At 46.8% G+C, this 21,861-nt stretch overlaps 2 protein-coding genes across 2 annotated transcripts in view; both read left to right on the forward strand.

The window, feature by feature from the left end:
• Window positions 1-42: 42 nt before the first annotated feature.
• Window positions 43-12,578, forward strand: arhgap1 (Rho GTPase activating protein 1). Its single transcript, XM_056588201.1, has 13 exons — window positions 43-165; window positions 5,192-5,462; window positions 6,701-6,799; window positions 7,028-7,115; window positions 8,271-8,402; window positions 8,814-8,900; window positions 9,025-9,123; window positions 9,648-9,755; window positions 9,906-9,982; window positions 10,086-10,163; window positions 10,655-10,783; window positions 10,976-11,079; window positions 11,934-12,578. The coding sequence occupies exons 2-13, from the start codon at window positions 5,339-5,341 to the stop codon at window positions 12,099-12,101; spliced, it is 1,293 nt and encodes a 430-aa protein (XP_056444176.1). The 5' UTR covers window positions 43-165; window positions 5,192-5,338; the 3' UTR covers window positions 12,102-12,578.
• Window positions 12,579-18,635: 6,057 nt separating this feature from the next.
• The window catches only part of LOC130380840 (gap junction beta-6 protein-like), a 4,274-nt gene continuing 1,048 nt past the window's right edge, over window positions 18,636-21,861 (forward strand). The window contains exons 1-4 of the mRNA XM_056588202.1: window positions 18,636-18,815; window positions 20,287-20,467; window positions 20,922-21,074; window positions 21,516-21,673. Coding sequence (XP_056444177.1) covers window positions 20,294-20,467; window positions 20,922-21,074; window positions 21,516-21,673 — 485 coding nt within the window. The 5' untranslated portion in view covers window positions 18,636-18,815; window positions 20,287-20,293. The remainder of the gene's footprint in view (window positions 18,816-20,286; window positions 20,468-20,921; window positions 21,075-21,515; window positions 21,674-21,861) is intronic.

Here is a 21,861-nt window from a genome sequence, read left to right on the forward strand (position 1 = left end):
ATAGTTCCTTTATTTTGGTACTTTGATATTCTCACGGGCTCTTGTTTTGAAAAGAATACGCCGGAAGCTGTGTGTGACGCAGCGTTGTGGCGTCAACAACACTGATCAGACGGACCCGCCGCGGCTCCTCTCGTCCAAGACTCGTTTTAAATACACCACAGCACGGTAATTATCCTTCTCTTAATAACGAATTTCACTTCTCCACGATGAATAACAGTCGTTTGTCGCGTAAACCCAGGAACTCATTATTATACATTATCCATCGACATTTTATATTTTTTTCTCTTTTGCGTTTGACGTTCAGTGTCACGAGAGACGATCACACACCCTGATCATACACGCTGGACTTCAGATTGCACACACAAGTAGACGCTTCATATAACGTGTGTTTTACTGTTCCTCTCCTCTGCCGCCTTGTCGGCATCTTTATGTCCATCAGAAGCAGCAGTGGGAGAGTATACGGGGTGTCTGCTCTGTCCAGCTCACCTCCACCTCAGATGTTATGTTATAACATGAGGAAGGAGTTCCTTACTCATCATGCACTGCTCATGGCTTCAGAGATGCATGGCCAATGTTGTTGTTTCCACTGTACTTCTGAGTTGGATGTGGATGTTTTTAGGGTTCATGATGTCACTGCACTGCTCATTCTGCGAGATTGCATCTGCGGAATGAGATGTGTGAAATCGGTTTGTCAAACGCTCTAGGGTGAAGGTGTAGTATCGACTATCCACATGGCTGTGATTCTGGACAGGCCCTTATAAGGTGATGCTCCTCACGTTAGTCCGTTTTTTTTTTTTAGAGTCTGTTGCTATGGTTATTCTACTAGGATGTTATTTCGATGTTATGTCCCCTGGGAGATATTGTCGTTTCTTCTTCATCGCCTCCCCTGGTCATCCATAACGGCTTGTTATTAGGGCTGTAGAGTTGTGTAAATATGACTGTATCTCCATGCCGGGGATCACAGATAGCCCAGGTGTTGGACAGAATGCTAGCTGGAGACACGTGATGGTGTGTCAACATGAAAAGACAGGGGGCAAATATTTACCCAGACAACTATAAGCACTCAGAGAAATACGTTATTATGAGTGTGAGAGCAGCAGAAAAGAAAAAGGGATGTGATGGATACCATGGATTCACGATATCAATTATTTATGTGAAGTTTATCCAAATTAATTGTCATTTTGTGCATCATTGTGTTGGTAGAAAGGGTAATTCGCAGGGATATAGCGCAAAAACGTTATGCTGTTTTTTTTACAACAATCATCAGAATGTCAGAAAATTGGATGTACGTCGTTGACGTAATCATTTCTGTCATCAACATTTTCTGCTGACTGAAACTTGAGTGCTCAGAATAGACAAAAGGCCGGGACAGAATATCAAAGCGCGAATGGCTTAGCCATGCATATCGCTCAGCGGACATGTGACCAGGCGGTTTAAGAACACACACACACACACACACACACACACACACACACACACACACACACACACACACACACACACACACACACACACACACACACACACTTGCTTAACCGCCGTTTCCTTCTCTCGTCTAAAGGCCCATTGTACCCATTAACGCTGAAATAGCTCTATTATTGCGGAGAACTACAGGGAGGGAAGCTAGTTCTTTTGGGGGGGGAAGTGTTCATGTCAATTGTTTTGATTCGCTGTTTTTAGCATTTAATGAGATGATGTGGGGAGATTTGTCACTGTCACGTTGTGCGCTGTCGTCAGTCCTGTCCCCTCTCCTCTCTTCAGTCTTCTTTTAGCTTTTTTTTTCTTTCTAAATCCCCCTCTTCCGCAGTGTGATGAACAGGATTCAAATAATTTCTCACGCCTGAACGTAACCACACTTCCCTTTCTCTCTTCTCTCTTCTCTCTTGTGTCTCTGAGTGTCGCTCTCCCTTTCGCTCTTTCTCTCTTTCTCACTGCAGTCGAATTTAGAATGTTTTCCCCTAAAGCCTCACACGCACACAATCGCACTCGGAACACGCGCTCACATATACTCACACATGCAAGCACACACGCACACAAATGCACGGTACACAGTCATACATGCACCCACACGCAAACAAACACATGCACACACAAACACACGCACAAACACATGTACATGTACTCACACATGGCAACACACAGACACTCATGCACACACACTCACACAAGATTATCCCATCACCCCCCCCTGGAGGACAAGCGGTATCCCCCGCTCTCGTTTCTCTCTTGCAGTGTTCGCCCCTCCTCTGCCACACAGCTCATCTTCACATACGTGTGCAGCGCAGCCTTATCACTAGTGTACCCCCTCACCCATCCCCTCACCCTCACCACCACCACTGCAGTGCTGCACCCACTCAAAAGAGCAGTGCTGGGTGTTTAATTAGTGTGCTAATCCCAACACACACACACACACACACACACGCACACGCACAGGCGCGGATGGAGAGCCACACACTGTTTAGTCATTTAATGTAAAACATAAACTCATTAATACGCGTTTTTTGTTCTCCATTGGATTTTTTTTCTTAGTTTTTGGTATTTATTTGATATCATCTTTTATTCATGCAGGGACTAAGAGATGCAGAGGTTGTCTAGGGAGCATTACAGGGCCGAGAGGACTACGGGGAATGGTCGGCTGTGCTCTGTGAGTCCACTGACTAATCCCTTCACCCGGTGGAGGGAGAAACGGCGCCGGAATATGAGGACCGCATCAAATGCACAGACCACTGCTGACACAGGGACAGCAACGTCCTGAACGTTTGAAAGTGTTTGTGCTCTCAGTCGATACTTGTTCTTGATCCATTGTGGTCGCTAAGCAGCGCCGAGCATTGAGTGTCAACCTCGCAGGAGGACAGTTCTGACATGTGCGCCGTTTTCTCGAGAGACGTGTTGCGTGTGTGCTCCTTTTGGGTTCAGGGCTGACAGCTAGTGCTGCAGACATTTGAAAGCTCGTGGAGGGTTTTCGTTCCTCTACCTCGGAGCCCGGACACAGCCCGTTTCCAAACCCTTTTTAAGAAACTAATCCTGGGCCACGGTGGCTTGTGATGGGCACGCGCTAATCAATACAGCAGGAAGCAACCATGTAAACCGTCATCGATTGCAGCACTCGCGGTATCCCATACCAGCATCAGTGCTTTCCTACCCAATCGATGGGAGTGACTCACCGTCTCTCTATAGCTAATGCACGCTCTCTATATCGTTCCTACGGTGTCTGTGGTTCCGTTGCTCCTTCAACTGTACGTTTGGACCTCTCTGTTACTGTGTCGGACTCTTCACAGTAACAGTTCAATTACGATGATGATGCTGATGATGATTTGGTCACACATGTATTGCAGAAAAAAACACGATGCCCGCCCCTGTTCTGTGCATTGCGTTCTAGGGAGACATACGCGTGTCCGCGGAGATGGACGTGAACGGCGTGCGGCCGCATCTGGCCGGCTGCGCCGGAGCTGGGCGATTAGCCGCGCCGTGATAGTTATTTAAAGCAACGTGCTGTCACGCTGCATACTGTCAGGGAGCTGGGAGATGCAGCGAGCAGGGACAGAGCTATGGGGGGGCCCCCAGGTTTGGCGGGGGGAGGGCCAAGATGGAAGATGGAGCGAGGGATGTATAGAGACTAGTGTGTGTGTGTGTGTGTGTGTGTGTGTGTGTGTGTGTGTGTGTGTGTGTGTGTGTGTGTGTGTGTGTGTGTGTGTGTGTGTGTGTGTGTGTGTGTGTGTGTGTGTGTGTGTTTAGAGAGAAAGGGTCGAGTAGGAGATGGGAGACGGGAGGAGGGGGAGTAGAAGGCGACGTGATGGAGAGAGACACGGCGATGGTGGTGAAGGTTAAGCGCCACGGGGTGGAAGAGGAGGGTCCCAGGATGCAGCAGCAGCCGCAGCAGCATTGGCCCTCTGTCGTTATGTACTCTGGGAGGGGGGGAGAGCTGCAGTATGGAGGGGAGAATAGGAGGCGGAGGAAGGGTTACTGAGGCCTATAGGATGACGTCTTCTGGCTTTCTGCATCGTTCTAGCATATAGCATATAGCATAGAGACGGGGCGCGGGTTATGTGGCCGGGCGATCGAAGGTCAAGCAAGGCCAGTTTGTGAAAAGAGGAAGAACGAGCCGTGAAAGAGAGAGAGAGAGAGAGAGAGAGAGAGAGAGGCGGATGAAGAAAGAGTGGATGATGCTGAGAAAGAGGAAGAGACGAAATGAGAGTGAGGGGGTGTGTGTGTGTGTTGTACTCAAATCTACCGACACCATGGTATTGATAACGGTGTTCACGCAGTGGACTTGTTTCTTCGTCTCAGGTAGATGAATCTGCCTCTCGAATGTTTCCATAAATCCCGATACCTTCCGTAAACCCGACATGCAGGAAACCATTCGATTCAGGATTTAGACTTGAGAGATGTGACCACACTGGTATCGCACACATGGCTATTGCCACGACCCTCCGCTCTGTGACATTCACGGGCATGTGTGGTCTTAACACGGCACAACAATGCCTTCAGGTGGGTGTCCTGTTGCCTTTTATAATTGGGCGGGGGGGAGGGGGGGTAGAGGACGAAGGTGGGGGGGGGGCTAGTGGTAGCGGCGTCTGTGTTTATCATGAACAGCACGTTGTTGTCTTGGCCGTGGGACATGCAGATGCCGATGGAGCAAGCACACATGCACGTACGCATGCACGCACATACACACGTACTACATCAGACATCCGAAATCAGGCCTGACCGCATTCAAGCACCCCACCACCCCCTTCCTCTGTTCTGTTGATGAGTCATCCGTGTGTGTGTGTGTGTGTGTGTGTGTGTGTGTGTGTGTGTGTGTGTGTGTGTGTGTGTGTGTGTGTGTGTGTGTGTGTGTGTGTGTGTGTGTGTGTGTGTGTGTGTGTGTGTGTGTGTGTGTGCGCGCACGTGCGAGAAAGACATTGCGGTGTGACATCATGCAAGCACTGGGAGGAAGGGCAAATGTGGAGAAACTACGGTAGTTCTAATGATGGTGGATGCGATGGTGAAATGTCAACCGTAGAACGGTAGTGCTGATCCACGCATCCTTAGCTCTCCTGTCGTCTCTGCCAAATGCACGGAAACATCAGCAAACAATACCTCCTGGGCTATGCAGCCAGGAATAAAGGCTAAATTTGAATGTAACTTTATTGAGATAAACGCGTATGCTGGTCCACACGCTAACACCAGTCTGCCTCGTCTCCTACAGGACTGCCCTTCGCCCATCCACAGTACACCTGTGTGTGTGTGAGTGAGGAACAGAGTGTGTGTTTGTGTGTGTACTTGCACGCCTGCTTGACCCGACCGCGCGGTGTTGTTGAGGGTTGTGTAGGAGTGTGTGTGCATCTGTGTTGCGATGTCGGCGGAGCTTCTGGTGGACCTGGGCGAGGACGCGCTGGCCCCCGAGTTGGACCGCCTCAAGCTGTCCCCCCTGGAGGACCAGAAGTGGCCCCCGGATGCGTTGGCCATGAGCAACTCTGGTAACGCGCACACACACGTACACACACGTACACACACGTACACACACGTGCGCACACAAACCCAGATCCTACTTCTCAAGAAATCAAGAGGAACATTGTCACACACACACACACACACACACACGCGCACACGCACACGCACACACACACACGCGCGCAGATCCTACTTCTCAAGAAATCTCTGTGAAACATTGCCTCACGCACACACTTGTATTCACACACACACACACTTGTATACCCACTCACACACATATTCAAACTGCTTCTCAAGTAATCTCTGTGAAACATTGTCACACACACACACACACACACACACACACACACACATACACACTCACACACGCGTATTCAAGCTACTTCTCGCGAAATCTCTCAGTGAAGCACTGTCTCTCTTCTCACTTCACATGCTTTCTCACAAGACGTCCGTCTCTCGCGCCCTCTCTCCCCTCTCACTTTCTCACACACTCAATCTTCTGACACAAACACTCTCTCGCTCCCCCCCCCCCTCACTCACTCACTCACTCTCTTAACTCAAACTCTCCGACACACACGGTTTCACACACTCAGACTCTCTGACTCTCCTAAAAATTAGTTCTGTTTCAGGTGCTTGGTGGAAGTGGTGTCTTTCGTTCATGCAAATTCACGAGGCCCCATAATTATTTTCAATTCTTCAAAATCGCACAGCTGAGCCATCGTCCTCCCAGGGGTTGCCGCAGTGGAAGTGGTGCATCGTTTTAAGCTCTGCCCAAGCCTGCTGTTGAGGCGCTCTGCAGGTTAGCTTAGCAGCAGCTAAGCTAGCTGGGCGTTAGCTCAGCGTCAGCACTCCTAGGCAGCGCTCCACCCCCTGGCAGCGGGTAGCAGATGGTGTTAACTGTATCCACATTAAAGGGAGCCCCTGAGAGACGCCATTACAAGCCGTCTCAGAGTCGGCCCCGCCCTGTAACTTAGTGACATCACTAGTGGGTCCACTGAGGTGTATGATGGACGGTTCAGCCTAACAGTTGCTACAGTCCACCGGGTAGGCTGGTAGACTGATCTGACCGTCATAGATCTTGGTGGCCACTCCCACTAGGGGCAGTTGTCGAAAAGTCTAATCAATCACACAATCTCGTAAAGTACGGCCCCTTTTTAAGTGTCTTTTTGTAAACACTTGGGCAAATTTAAACTGCCATGTCATCATGTTGTTGGTGGAATACGGATACAAGTATGACATGTGTTTGTGCGTCTGTGTTTTTCAGAGATGGAGATCTCTCAGAGCTTGGCCGCGGGCTCCCCCCACCTGGCCTGGGACCACCCCTTCTACGACATCGCCAGGCACCAGATCATTGAGGTGGCAGGTCAGTCAGCCAATGGGGATGCTTCTTCTGCCCGGGTCTTTGTTTGTACTTGTACTTCATAAACGCATTCCAGAAACGTTTCTCTTTGTCACGGGACACAATCGCACGTTATCATTCCACATGCGAAAGAGCGAAACGTTCCTGAATCCTTTCCATTCAAGTCTTTTCCTGCTCTCTCTCTCTCGCTCTCGCCGTCTCCCCTCTCTCCCCACTTGCCGTGTTGCCTAGGCGACGACAACTTTGGCCGGAAGGTGATTGTGTTCAACGCCTGCAGGATGCCCCCGCACCACGAGCTGGACCATAAAAAGCTGCTGATGTGAGTGCTGCTGCTGCTGCTGCCGACGCCGTCTATAGCCTCGTGAGACCCCCTCCTGACGTCGGTGCCCGCTCCCGCGACGGAAACCGCTCTGGCCACGGCCGGACTGATTTCCAAATATGGGCACGGCCTTCGTTTCCTGACTACGAGCGGGGGGGCTGGTTGTCTCTTCGAACCCGTCCCCCAACCCACCCCAAACTGAGAAAAGCCTTTTGTGCAGATTTGTGTTAATCCTTCAACATGGTTCTTCGATTCTATTTCGGATTTAACCGCTTCGACTGCTGCTTCCTCCGATGGTCGGTCCCATCGTCGTTTGATCTCTGGGAGAGGCTTTGAGCCAGGGTGGGCGCACCGAGACGAAGATGGTCTCAGGAGGCTCGTTCGACACCCCCCCCCCCCCCCCCCTCCCCCAGACCCACCCGGTGTGGAGTCAGGAAGCGCTGAGCTCTCACACTCAGACTCTCACAGCACTCCTCGAGGCCATTCATAATGTTTCATATCGTCATGTGTTACAACAGTTAATATGTGGTAGGAACTGTTTAGCACTGACTATGTCAACTCTCATCAAAAAGTAAGTTAGTGTGGTTAAATATTAACTCATTTTTTCATTTCTGCTTTATTTTTAGCGTGGTTAGCTTTCAGGCGTTTATTTTGGTAAAGCAGAAGTTCCTACGTTTTGCAAGCAACACTTACATTTGACGCGAATGCCATGCTGTCAAAACTTGCCGGCTTTTCGTGCTATGCTTTGTTGTTCCTGCCGATTATGGGCCAAAGAGTGAAACCAGTGGAAAAGTACAAACATCTGAGCACAATCTGTAACTTCCCCACACACCCATACCATAGGCTAAGGGAGGGTCTCTTCACAGCCTTCCACATACCATCTCAAAGACGTCAGTGGTGCAACAAATTACCAAGGGCCTGTTGAACACCAGAGAATCATCTCGATTCTACAGTCCTTAGTGAATCTATGTTTAGAAGACTGTCGAGTCACATAAAAACCACCATGCACTTGCAATCTCCCCTGCCTTATTTTAAACACATAGACGCAGTGCACACAAGATCCCAGCTTGACACACACACACACACAAACAAACACACGCACGTTTTGCACAGCGTGCCTGGTTTAACGGACGCCCATCTGTTTGCTAACGGCAGGTATCTGAAGGGAACCCTGGACCAGTACGTGGAGAGCGACTACACGCTCATCTACTTCCACCACGGGCTGACGGGCGAGAACAAGCCGTCCCTGAGCTGGGTGCGAGAAGCCTACAAGGAGTTTGACAGGAAGTACGTCAACACCACCCTGAGGGAGGGAGGGGGGGAGAGGGGGAGAGGGAGAGAGAGAGAGAGGGGGAGAGGGAGAGGGGGAGAGGGGGAGAGGGAGAGAGAGAGGGAGAGAGAGAGGGAGAGAGAGAGAGAGAGAGAGAGAGAGAGAGAGAGAGAGAGAGAGAGAGAGAGAGAGAGAGAGAGAGAGAGAGAGAGAGAGGAGAGAGAGAGAGAGAGAGAGAGAGAGAGAGAGAGAGAGAGAGAGAGAGAGAGAGATCAAGTGAATCATACGGACAAAAATTCCAAATTATGTATTTGCATAGGTTATGAATGAAGAATGGGTCTCTTGAACTTGTAGGTTGAACTTGTATCTTAGGATCCTCTATGGTCAGTTACAAGCGGAGTGTCTGCTCTGCGTGTGTTCTCCTCCAGGTACAAGAAGAACATCAAGGCCCTGTACATCGTCCACCCCACCATGTTCATCAAGACCCTGCTCATTCTCTTCAAGCCCCTCATAAGGTGAACCACACACCCTCAGCCTCCAGGGAGGAGACACACCCTGTAGAGATGTCTTATCGTTGGCAGAATTCTGGTGGTGGTGTCTTATTGCTTACAAAGTGTGTGTGTGTGTGTGTGTGTCTAGCTTCAAGTTTGGGAGGAAGATCAACTACGTGAGCTATCTCAGCGAACTTGAGGACGTGGTCAAGTGCGACCAGCTTGTCATTCCCGAACGGGTCCAAGAGTAAGAGCTCTTCCTGTTTCTTCTCAGTAGCGTTTGCTGCAGTAAGAGCGCGTCATTTTACCATTCATCAGCAATTCCTTCATCAATTTTACACACTGGACCCTTTTTAATGAGTTTGGGCTTTATATGGGTAAATTGCTTTTTTATATTCTAAATTGTATATAAATATACATTTATTTTTTTATTTATATAAAGTAAATGTGTTTGAGGCCGAACATATCTTCAAAGATTGACTTGCCAATCACAGTGAGCTTTTAACGATGGCTTTCAGGCAATTTCAATCACATTTTTCTGGTGCTTTTATACGGTACATTCCATTCAGAGCGAGCCTCTATGAACGACATTGTCACAGATCATCATCATCATCATCATCATCATCATCATCATCATCATCATCATCATCATCATCATCAAGGCTTTGAATCGTTGTTGGCTGCAAGGACATCTGACCACTCACTCACTCACTGACAAACTCTCTCTGTCTCTCTCTCTCCTTGTGTTTGTGTGTGTGCGTCCACCTCAAGGTATGATAACAAGCTGCGGTCGTCTCTGAAGCCGTCTGCCCAGCCCCCCATGTCTCCTCCCCGCAGCCCCCCACTGCCAAACCAGCTGTTTGGGGTCCCCCTCGCTGTGTAAGTCACTAATGTTGAACCCCCGTTACGTTCGGGAACAACAAAACAAACTAGCTAAACCAGGCAGTACAGCTAGCTAAACCAGGCAGTACAGCTAGCTAAACTCATCACCCTTTCTTGTGTCTGTGTGTCGGTCTGTGTGTGTGTCAGGTTGCGACAGAGAAGCCCAGATTGTGATCCAGTTCCTGTTGTGATGAAGGACACCATCAGCTTCCTGTCGGAGCGAGGTGCAAATAACTTGTGATCTTCCATTACGAAACCGCTCAAAAGGTATTAAAGCTCTGTAAACCAGGGCGCATCATTGATTGTGTGTGTTTGTGTGTGTTCCAGGTCTGGAGATCGAGGGAATATTCCGGCGTTCTGCCAACGTCACGCTGGTGAAAGAGGTCCAGCTCAGATATAACTCCGGTGGGTGATTCAGTCATCTTCTTCTGTGATCAACCTGCGTATTCAGATTCCGAATTCACAGTCTGCTCCATGCTAAGTAAACACACAACAAGACTGACATAAAACAGACAAGAAACAATACATTCAAGATGTCAGCGTGTTATTGCAGATATGGAATCAATGGTTCACTTAATTCCAGATATATGTAATAATAAGAATATATGTAAGTGCTGTTGCTCAAAAAGGGCTTAATAAGTGCAATTTAGATACCATATGGCTTTGGGGAAGAAAACTCTGCCTGGGTCATCAGCGTGTTCGAACACCCAAATGAAAGGTTGCGGGTTCGATCCCTAATGGCCATCTCTAGGCGTCCTTGAGCAGATCCCTAACCCCAGATCCCGCGCCGGCTCCTAAAATGATCTGTAACACAATTCAAGTTTGTAAAAGCGGATTGTATTCAGGGGCGGGGGCTGGTGTCTGATGCTTTGCTTGTGTCGGCCTCCCTGCAACAGGCGAGGCGGTGAGCTTCTACGAGATGGAGGACTTCCACCTGGCCGCCGTCATCCTGAAGACCTTCATCAGGGAGCTGCCGGAGCCCCTGCTCACCTACCAGCTCTACAACGACGTCGTCAACTTCGCAGGTACGCTGTCGGCGCTAGTAGTCGTAATGGTCGGTCACTATGTTTCAGCTTGTGTTGGCCTGCCAAGCCGTGTGTTTCCCCATCCTTCCCTAACATGTTGTCTACATACAAGTGAGACGGCGGCTAGCAAACATGGCACCCCCCCCCCCCGTTACCCGTCTGATCCTCTGGCGTCATCTTTTTGCTCCACAGCTGTGCCCAGCGAGAACCAGGTGGCGGCCATGAAGGCCCTGGTGGCGACCCTGCCCGAGGAGAACTACGCCACGCTCCGATACCTGGTCACCTTCCTGGCACAGGTACGCCGGAGGGCCCTCCCCTCAGCCGCCAAACACCGTCCATCCGTCGCACGTCTTGGTGGATGCTACCCACTTGTGGCAGCACAAGTCGTAAAGGGTTAAGTCCCCCTCGCCCCTGCTACGGTATCGCGACCCCCTGGTTAGCGACGGGGTCCTGGGTACCCACCGGTCGCGTTAGCTTGTTAGCATGTCGGGTCGCGTTAGCTTGTTAGCAACCCCCCCATGGAACAGGACGGTTACTTCCTGGTTGTTCCCGGCGCTCTCCCACCAGCCTCCGAAGGCCTCGTGCGAAGGCACAAATAATGGACGGTGTTCGCGCAGCCTTTTCTCGTCAGGCCGCTCTCATGAGGCCTGTCGGGGCAGGTCGCGCTGAAGCCCGCCGGCGCCAGAGAGACACACGTCTAAACGGGGGTCTCTCTGGCTCCCTCTGGTGTCTGACTGGAAAGTAACGTCAACCGACCAAGTGTCTGCAGGGCAAACATAGAATCAACTGTGTGGTCGACCCTTTTATACCTTTAGCGTCACCTATGTCTCTATTAAAGATGGAGCAAAAGCTCACCTGTCGTATATGTGCTGTATGGGAGATTCAAGAGCTGTGTTGTTGAGTGTATTTGATGGACGTTGCCTAGCCATCCGTCAGCTAATAGTGAGGGTGTCTGCTCCTAGTTGACTGTGCCGGCCTCTGTATGAGAATATTTCCATTTTGGAACGCGCCGGTCTTACTTTTGACCAATCAGAGCATCTTTCGGGGTATTTTATCTTGCCTGTCAACCACAGGTGCGAAGGGAGGGAAGAGAACCTACCATCACTTTAATTTCCCCGTCCGTCCGTCTGTCTGTCTGTCTGTGTTTCAGGTGGCGGACAACAGCGAGATCAACAAGATGACCAACAGCAATCTGGCCGTGGTGTTTGGTCCCAATCTGCTGTGGGGGCGGGACAACGCCATGTCCCTCAGCGCCATCGGACCCATCAACAACTTCACCAGAACCCTGCTGGACCAGCAGCATCTGGTGTTTGAGTAGAAAACCCCGCCCCCTTCTCTCCTCTGGCCAATCAGCGTTGGTCTCAGATAACAGCGCCTAGTCTCGAGAAAACCTGATCCCCAGACCAAATGTTCCAAGGGTACTTGTTCCTTGTATCGCTTCGTCTGCAGCCCTGCTGTCGGGTGGACCATATGTCCTCTTATCTGTTTTAGTATTAGTTTGTTTGATTTGGTATTTTGTTGTGGTCACAATTTGAATTTGCATTTGTTAGCCTTTTTTTTCTATTTGTTTTAAAGTTTGTGCCAAATAGCCGTAACCTCCCTCCCTTTCGGCAACGTGGTTTTGACAGAAGATAACCACTCTGTTATGACCTAAACCTAGTCTCAATCCATTGCCAGAGAACCCCTGTAGCCACTTCGCCTGGCTCAATCCCTGATGACCTTTGACCCCCGAGTGACCTTGAACCAGCCCCTCCCTACTTTCATCTCCCCCCTGGACACTGTTGTTTAGGCAGCTGACCCCCCCCCCCCCCCCCCCCCCCCAACCCAATCTTTATTCCTCATCTTAAAAAATAACTTAAAAGGAGTCTCTAGTCTACGCAGACGACGAGATCTGTGTACATATTTTTCGGTGTTAACTTCTCGTGTCTTTTTTCCAACTAGTAGAAAACGATAGAACCGCTTTCGGCGTTTAGACACCCGTTTTGGCGGTTTGTATTCGTGTGTGTGTGTAATCCCGGAGGTTGTTTCCGTGTCGTCGAGTCTTCTGGTGTCTTCCTCTGCTTCTGTGTGCAACGCCAAAAGAAACATAGAAACACGATTTTAAGCTTTGTCCGCCCCGACTGGAGCGTTCGTAGACGAGGAGGTTCTGTCGCGTGTCTTCTGCTACGATCAGCTGGTAGAGTCATGGGTTTAGTTTCAGTTTCAGTTTTTTTCTTCTAAATCATTTTCTTCGGCCTCAGCGTCGTTGCATTGGCTTTACATTTTAGCTTGCTATGTGGACTCCATAGATATTATCGGCCCTTTCGGACACTTTGATTCGGGGTGTTTTTTGACGACAGCTGATGTGTTGTCACTTGGTTGGTGGTACCCGGGACCAAAAAATAGTACACATCTGATGAAAAATATATGAATTTGAATTTTCTTTACTGACTCCCCCAAAGAGAGAGAGATAGTGAAGTTATAATACTACTACTGCTTATAATGTATTTACCAAGCTCCGCCGTCATTCGTAGTCACATTAGCTGGGTTCCAGGGCTGTGGTTGCATTCAGACTCTTTCAGACAGGTGTTTCATGATTGGGACCACACATTTCTGCTCATCGACAATCTATCTAGTTTGGTTTGGTTTGTTCTTCTGCTGCTGTTGGTCTTTTTTGCAGGGTTGGGTTGAATGAGTTGTAGCACTTAAGGCGTTCCTGCTCTGGAAACGTATGAAGACCTACCTGTTGATTTAAACCATATATATATATATAAATATATATATATGTATGCCTCACATCGCTCTATTCTTATTGGCTAAAATTATTGCTAATGCCGTCACTTGATGCTCATTTCAGCCAATTGTAGACGGCGATGGTGTTTGGGGTCCAGTTCCTGTCGTTTGAGATAATTTGACCATTTAAGGTAACCTCAAACCCATTTCTGGTAGTGACTTGTTGGTGATTGGTTTTGCAACGCATCATCTTTAGATATTTCTCCAGCCAGCTCCAGGGTTGCCTTAGCGATGTTGTTTGGGTAACTGTGTACGTTAAGCTCATGCAGTGCAGCATTTTCCATTTTTTTTCCCTTTGTTATTTGTTTATTTATTTGAAAAGAAATTAGTTTATCCCGCATTGGTTCCCCTTTCTTTGCCCATTTCCAAACAATGGAACTCACCCAGTGTTGTCCTGAAACGTTTGTGTGGATGTAGGGATGTAAAGCAACCTAGAGAAGGTCTGGTCGCCTCCCCCCTATTCAAACTCTGCAGTGTTCTCCTCTAGTCAGGTGTTTCTGCCGCAGATCGTGAACGGTGGAAGTGTTTTAATGGAACGTAGGCTTCAATAAGTTTCAAACATGACCCGTTTTTTTCCATCTACCTCTCGACATGTTTGGGGACGGTCACTTAGTGTGGTAAATCGTACCCCAGCCTTCAACTCCTGGGAGTCCACATTGGGCTTTTATTTTGAAAGGGCATCACGAAGGCCTCGGTCCTGGCATGCTGATACAAGGGTTATTCCCCTCAACACCATGGCGATGAGGAAGTGCTACATGTCTGGGGCCTATAAATGCTACTAGATGGATGGGTCATGTAGGGTTTCTCTTGCAGCGCACGACGATACGTAATTATGGACATTTAGTAAAGCAAAAAAAATTAAACCTGTAGCCTTTTATGGGATTTATTGTTCGATATATAGTGTGTTCGTTTTATGGCTGTATGATGGTGATTTTGCTGAAGTGGTTAGAAACAATCTTTTGTGCTGAAGAAACGTTATATTTTTTTGTACCCGCCTGTCATTCGAGTCGGACTTGAACTCATCCCCCGTGTGGTTGTATTTCAGACGTATAAACAAAAGGTTTGTACAAAAGTAGTTCTGCCAACCGGACTTAGCTGGTGTAGTTTGTGCAAGAAACTCGTAGCGCAACCAGCCACTTCAAGTTTAAAGGGCTTTAATGTCTATATATTTTTCCAAAATTAAAGTCCCTTCCCACACCCAAGTTAAGAACATAAAAAATATCACCCATGGATAGATAGATGGCTGTGGGTTTGGAGTGAATTCATGGTGTTCTGTTCTTCTAATGTCGTGACTGAATAATTCATTTTTTTTAACGCAGAGAAATGTGCACGACTGAAGGTGAACCGAACTGTTGTTGGTTTTTCTTTTGGGACTTTCTTCCAAAGTCATGTCGATGGGTTCCTTTTAACATTGACATGATAAGGGTGTGTGTGTGTGTGTGTGTGTGTGTGCATGTGCGTGCGTGTGCGCGTGTCCATCATGGCGTTCATGCTGAGATGGGAGTAGTGAGAATTCCACCAAACTACCCTAAATTCAGCCAGCACACCTGTCGTAATGGCCGCCCTCAATGCAAACAGATGCAGATTGCTCTTAAGTGTGTGTGTGTGTGTGTGTGTGTGTGTGTGTGTGTGTGTGTGTGTGTGTGTGTGTGTGTGTGTGTGTGTGTGTGTGTGTGTGTGTGTGTGTGTGTGTGTGTGTGTGTGTGTGTGCGAATTGATGAACAACATTCTTGGCTTGGCCTGACCCCAAAAGGTTTAGATTGCACTACATTTTTCAAATTTTATAGGACTTTGACCTTGGCCGAACGTGATTAAAAAAATTAACTAAATGTGTTTGGTTGTGTAGTGTGATTGAGGTTTTACAGGAAGTGGTTACCGCTCAGGTTGTACACAATGGTTCACGGACGCAAAAAAACATGGAAGAAGCAAAGCCCTTTTATTGAGTGTATGCATGCGCGTGCCTTACTGTTCTGTCCTCCGTGGTCATGTAATCAAGTGTGCCCTGATATTCCATAGATTCCTATTTTTCCTTCCAAGTGTGAGGCTAATTAGCCGTGAGAAGCCATTTCGCCACACCATATCCATCGTTTGTGACATCACAAGTCAGAGTGTCTACGACTGTATGACAGATCCAACCCCGGCCTGGCACTTGAATCCGGTCAACCAATCGACTCCTTCCAGCCGGTTGGTCACTCCCACGTTGGGATGTCACACATTTTTTAAAATGGCTCTTAATGGCTTTTCAGCAAGACACCTAGTGGTGAAATAGTGGTACTTAAAAAAAAAAAAAAAATGATATGTATCTAAAAAAGAAGAAAGGCAACCAGATTTGCATTGTTCTCTGGTCGCAGTGCTCGGATGGCACATTCTCCCTGACGACTGGTGTGCAATGGTGAATGAATACATAGATTTATTGTAAGACGGTAACATCTGTATTTTCATCTGTTGAACTCTGCCGGAGTACAACAGGGTATCATTCCTAAGGTGTTAAGTGTATTTTTTCTTTTTAAGTACTCTTCCAGAAATTTGTATTAAATCACTATCCCCATTGAGGAGATAATTTGCCGAGGCATGTAGACCAAGTTATCGACGTGAAGAACCAAGTAGCCATTCCCTGGTGTTCATCACAACTATCTTTTACTCCTCTAGCTGATTTGTTTTCTCAAATCGACATTACCTTCAACCAATGAGTTCCGCATTATTTCAGACTATAATCGATTGCTTAAAAAAATCTGGTGAGAAATGACAGCCAATCGTAATCTATGAAGCTGTTACTGTAATGCTTGTTTCTATAGTGATGGTGACCTCTTTTTGGGGTATTTTCTTTTTGTTTTTCTCTGATCTTTTTCTGTAACGTATAGTGATGTTATTTCTGAAACCGTGTTTTTCATCATTTACTTTTTGATATGTTGTTGATACCATGTGTCTTATCTGTATGATGGAATGGTGATTTAAAAAAACAATGTGTACGACGAATAATAAAAAAAAAACATGAGACATGTAATTCTGCTCTGGAAACTGGTTTCATATATGGTTTCACTTGATGTTTCACAGCATTTACACTTCCGTATAAATGCAACTAAAACATTTATTACTTTCTATTCCATTCTCTTTTTTGAGAAATAAATTTCACATCCACATCCTCATCTGACCTATAGCGCATTAAATGTTTTCAACGCACCAGATAGGCTGAAGGAACATTCACAGACTTTTGACAATGAGTATTCATTTTAAATAACCTAAACCCTTAAGCCCATTTTAGATCAATAATTTGAGACAAGAAATAACAATGTAAATTAAACAACAGATGCATTTTGGCTATAATCTTGCTCAATTGTATATCGTGCATTGTCCCAAATAATTTCATAATTTAACATGGATTTTGTTCAAATCTGATCAGCAATACAAACTCATGCATTCAAATTATAATCCAAACTTCTTATTTTTGTTTCATCACCCCAGAATAGATACACACAAAAACACTAACAATCAACCTGTTTGCTCCATGCACCTGCCACTTTTCACTTTTGGCTATAATCTTGCTCAATTGTATATCGTGCATTGTCCCAAATAATTTCATAATTTAACATGGATTTTGTTCAAATCTGATCAGCAATACAAACTCATGCATTCAAATTATAATCCAAACTTCGTATTTTTGTTTCATCACCCCAGAATAGATACACACAAACACACAAATAACAATCAACCTGTTTGCTCCATGCACCTGCCACTTTCCCGCTCCTTTCAAAGTAAAAGTACCACGTGCGGTCCATTCGGAGTGAAACCGGTCCCACGGCTCGCAGCAGTAGCTGGCGGGGGGACGTCTCAGTGCTCCTACTGGCTTCTGAACAAAGACTCTGGAGCCGCAAGCCAAGACCTCCCACTGCTCCAAGACCGTGTCCTCCTAACATGTGCATTCCCTCTCCCTGTGTGTGTCTGTGTGTAGGAATAAGTACATGCATACATACTGTACGCTGTATGCACTCTCCATATTGTACTATTGCCGTGTGTGTGTGTGTTTTCGTAGCAGATACTGTAGAACCATATTTGTTGGTTGTTACGAGAGAGAGAAAGAGAGTAAGAGAGACAATAATAGGGTGTCCACTCCTGACAGTGGTCGCTCTGTTCCTCCTCTTGGCAAGGCTGTCCAGGAGGTACTCGGATACCTCTTTCTCTCTCACACTCTCTCCCCCCCCCCCCCCCCCCCCCCACACACACACACACACACACATTGATATAGTCAAATTTGGAAAGTACCCACAGCGTACACTGTGCATGTACTTATTCACACAAACACACACACACACACACACACACACACACACACACACACACACACACACACACACACACCTCTCCCTGTGAACAGTGGAGCGTTTGTCCACCGTTGTCCATTTACCGATGTGTATCGGGAGTTAAGTGTCGCTGTTAGTTACACAGATCTGTCGATTATAACCCCAGACATCCTCTCTCTCTCTCTCTCTCTCTCTCTCTCTCTCTCTCTCTCTCTCTCTCTCTCTCTCTCTCTCTCTCTCTCTCTCTTTCACTCTCACTCTCACTCTCACTCGCTCTCTCTCTGGCCATCTCAGACTCAGGTCGTCCTCTCTCATCTCTGGGGGCACCTTTGAGTTTGCATGTTGCTGTTTAATTTTTTTTTCAGTCTTCTACATTGTGTCTGCGTTAGAGAGAGTGTGTTATGCATAAAGCAAGTTATTCATGTGTTAGTAATAAATTGTAAACACACAAACACACACACACCCTCCTTCAATAGAAAAAAAAAATGGTCGGTGATCCGATCAGATTAGAGACAGCATTGTAAATGATTGGCTGCCTCAGCCTAGTAGGGTTTATTTCATTCATTCTCTTTTTGTGAGCGAAGACAATACATCATGACTACGTCGAAGAAAAGGGCATAACCTTAGAAAAAGCTTGCATCCTCCACGGTTTAAAAAGATGCGCCCGCACAGAGCCCCGCCCCCACGCGGTGGAGTCCTCAGGTGGCTCAAGCGAGTAAGCAGGAGCGACGATACGGACCCGTGAAGACGCAGCAGCGGACCACACCTCACCTGACCTCTGCTACAAAAACCTGTCCTCTGATATAAAACCAGCTTATGGTCCGTTACTTCATCGCTATAGTTTTCAAAATGTGATATCAGCGTTACCGCGTCTTACATCTATAGACGACCGCGTGCTTTGTTTTGCCTACAAAGAAGATAACCCCACATATAGGTTGTAGCGTTGACGTCTTAAAACTCAGGTGAGACAAGTTTTATTTTCTTTAATTCGTTTTTTTGCACATGTTTTAGTCTAACTTGGATGTGACCATATAGTTTACCTCAATGTAATCTACTTATTTACTTTTATAGAAAAATATAAAATGTAGGCCTAAAAGAAAGATTGAGTTCTAAGATTATTAGAGATTTTTGGGATAATTGAAAATGCATCAAACGTTGATGTCTCTTCATGATGACATATTCTCGTCAATGTAAGGCATTCTCAATGCACACATGAGCCTATTGTATTAAATGTAGGCCTATATTTATTATCAAAAGTTTACTCAAAGTGGTTAACCTTTCATCTAAATATTTCAATAATATTTCAGCCTCGTGGGAACATCCAAATCTCGCGAGATCACATTCTGTTTTGAAACGCAATTGTACATTTCCGAATGGCATAACGTTAAATAGCCTTTACATTCATTTATTTTATTTTTTTAAAAATGTGAATGAGTTCGAGCCGTGGTTCGCTGGATGTCCATGTGAATGGCGAGGGGACAGCAGTGCATAATGATTGATTGAGGACCTGAGTGGGGTCCATTCAGTAGCCCACAGTACGACGGCGGAGTGGGCTGACCGCAGGTCAAGAGTTCACATGAATCCCGCTTCCCTCCCCTCGTCCTACTCTGGATCTCATTCCTTTTCATCTTCTTCTCCCTCTCTCATCCCTCTCTTTTTCTTGCTTTCATCTCTCGCGGCTGACTCCACAAAACTCTTACTCTGAAATATATTAATGCATCGAAGTAACAATGACTAGGCCGAATGGGGGAATTGTCATTGGTTATTATTATAATTTTATTCTATATGTTGCCCTGCATTCTATGAAACATCCATGCTATCTTCTTATCACATTGTGCCTATGGCCAACCAGATCCATCTTAATTCTTAAATTTGCTTACTTACCAGATTTTTTTTCTTGTAAATTGACCCCTTTGCGTTCCAAACAATAATAATTGGTCATCCATCCAACAATGAGTAGCCATTAGTAATGGCCTACCCTATAATTACTTCAACAGAATGCATCAGCATGTTAGGAAAGGTTTGGCTTGGGCACGATGGGTTGCCTTGCATCCCATTATCTGACACACAGAGCTTCAGTTGTTAGTTTTTCTGTGGGATCCGTAACTGATACGTTAATCCACTATAAAAGACTGAACACCAGTACTGTACTTGTGGTCCTCCAAAATAAAAGCACAACTCCACAAAGATGTCTTGTGGTACTCCAAAGTAAAAGCGTTATTTGAATAGAATGCTCTCTTGTGTAATAACAAATAAAAGCGCAGCCAAACTAGAACTCTCTCTGCAGCCATTCAAAATAAACGCACAACTCAATTAGAACACTCACCTGGGGTCCTGAAAAAATAAAAGCATGACTCAACTAGAACGCTTTCGGGTGGTCCTCACCCGAAAGCGCGACCCCACCTGAACCAACTGTCGGGTGGTCCCCCCCAGCAGCAGCATGCCGTCGTGGGGGGCCCTGCTGGCCCAGCTGAGCGGGGTCAACCGCTACTCCACCAGCTTGGGGAAGGTGTGGCTGTCGGTGCTCTTCATCTTCAGGGTGATGGTGCTGATCGTGGCGGCCGAGAGCGTGTGGGGAGACGAGCAGACGGACTTCACCTGTAACACCCTGCAGGTGAGTCCGTCGCCCACGGTAACCAGGTATGAGGAGAAATCTGGCAGGGAAATAGCGATTCGAACCCGATTCTATATTGATGCATGATGCTATTGGTAATTGCAGAATCAACATTGATGCAAATAACATGACAGTTCTTCTCTGCTTCAATACATCATCAGCATTATTTCTATCAATATTTTGCATAATTTGCTGACAACTGCCTCATAAAAACAGTAAAATACCTTATTGTTTTATTTTGTATCAAAAAAATTATACCGAACATCATACTATGTGAATAACCAGCCATAGTTAGCCGCGCATGACCTGGTTTAAGCAGTTATGGGTTAAGCCAAGGGTTGGCTGACATTAAGCCCAACCTAAAAAAAAACACCACCATCTGGTAGGGAATTGCTATCGCATCTCAACCCCCTTCTTTTACATCTCTTTCCTCCTGCTCCCTTGTTCTCCCAAGCCGGGCTGTGAGAACGTCTGCTACGACCACTTCTTCCCCGTCTCCCACATCAGACTCTGGTGTCTCCAGCTGGTCTTCGTCTCCACGCCCACCCTCCTCGTCGCCATGCACGTGGCCTACCGTAACCACGGCGACAAAAAGAGACTCCTACAGGTGCGCCCCGTTTGAACCCTTTTATGTAAACAGTTCCAACTGTTTCCACAAGTAAAAACATTTGTGTATTAGGAAATTACTGATTTTTATGTTTTGAATATACCATACCTTGTCAAATGTTATTATTAAATGCTCTATTCCTATTTTCGTGCTTTGTCAAGCCATATATTTGTCTGTGAAAAAAAACTAGAAAGTAGAGACTTTTTTGAATATACCATACATTGTCAAACGTTAATAAATTTACTATTCGTAGCCGCATATTTTTCTGTGAAAGAAACATACAGTAAACACATAAAATACAAAATAATTGTAATCACTCACTAACAAAAAGCTTCCTGCGTTAAAATTAAAGCTGCATTCCAGGTCAAATGTGTGCATTTCTATAAGGTCTTTGGATGTCTCTTTTGTAATCTACTCCCTTTATCACTGTTTCCCTGCCAGGCGTCTGAGCGGGCTGGTCTGTTTGGCACCCGTGGCTCCGAGGCCGAGGAGGCAGAGCTAGAGAACCTGAAGAGGCGGAGACTCCAGCTGACTGGCGCCCTCTGGTGGACGTACGCCTGCAGCCTGGTGGTCCGGCTGCTGTTTGAAGCGGGCTTCATGTACGCACGCACAGCCCTGGGCTGGGTCCCTGCCCGACCCACAAATCACAACCTACACTCATAATCTGAGCGTTTGACCACCCATGCTGTCAGATTTGACCCCATATGATGTCATTACTTCATAATTATTATATTCCTAGCAGGGGGACCATTATTTAAAGGTGACATATACCACCAGGTGTGAGTGT

This window comes from Gadus chalcogrammus, chromosome 4 (genome assembly GCF_026213295.1).
Source record: "Gadus chalcogrammus isolate NIFS_2021 chromosome 4, NIFS_Gcha_1.0, whole genome shotgun sequence".
In the NCBI taxonomy this organism is placed as follows: Eukaryota; Metazoa; Chordata; class Actinopteri; order Gadiformes; family Gadidae; genus Gadus; species Gadus chalcogrammus.

Coding starts and splice junctions, on each gene's coding strand:
- arhgap1 (XM_056588201.1), top strand. CDS start 5,339: ATGTCGGCGGAGCTTCTGGTGGACCTGGGCGAGGACGCGCTGGCCCCC. Junction 9,756..9,905: donor TTTGGGGTCCCCCTCGCTGT/GTAAGTCACTAA, acceptor TGTGTGTGTCAG/GTTGCGACAGAGAAGCCCAG. Junction 10,784..10,975: donor CGACGTCGTCAACTTCGCAG/GTACGCTGTCGG, acceptor TTTGCTCCACAG/CTGTGCCCAGCGAGAACCAG.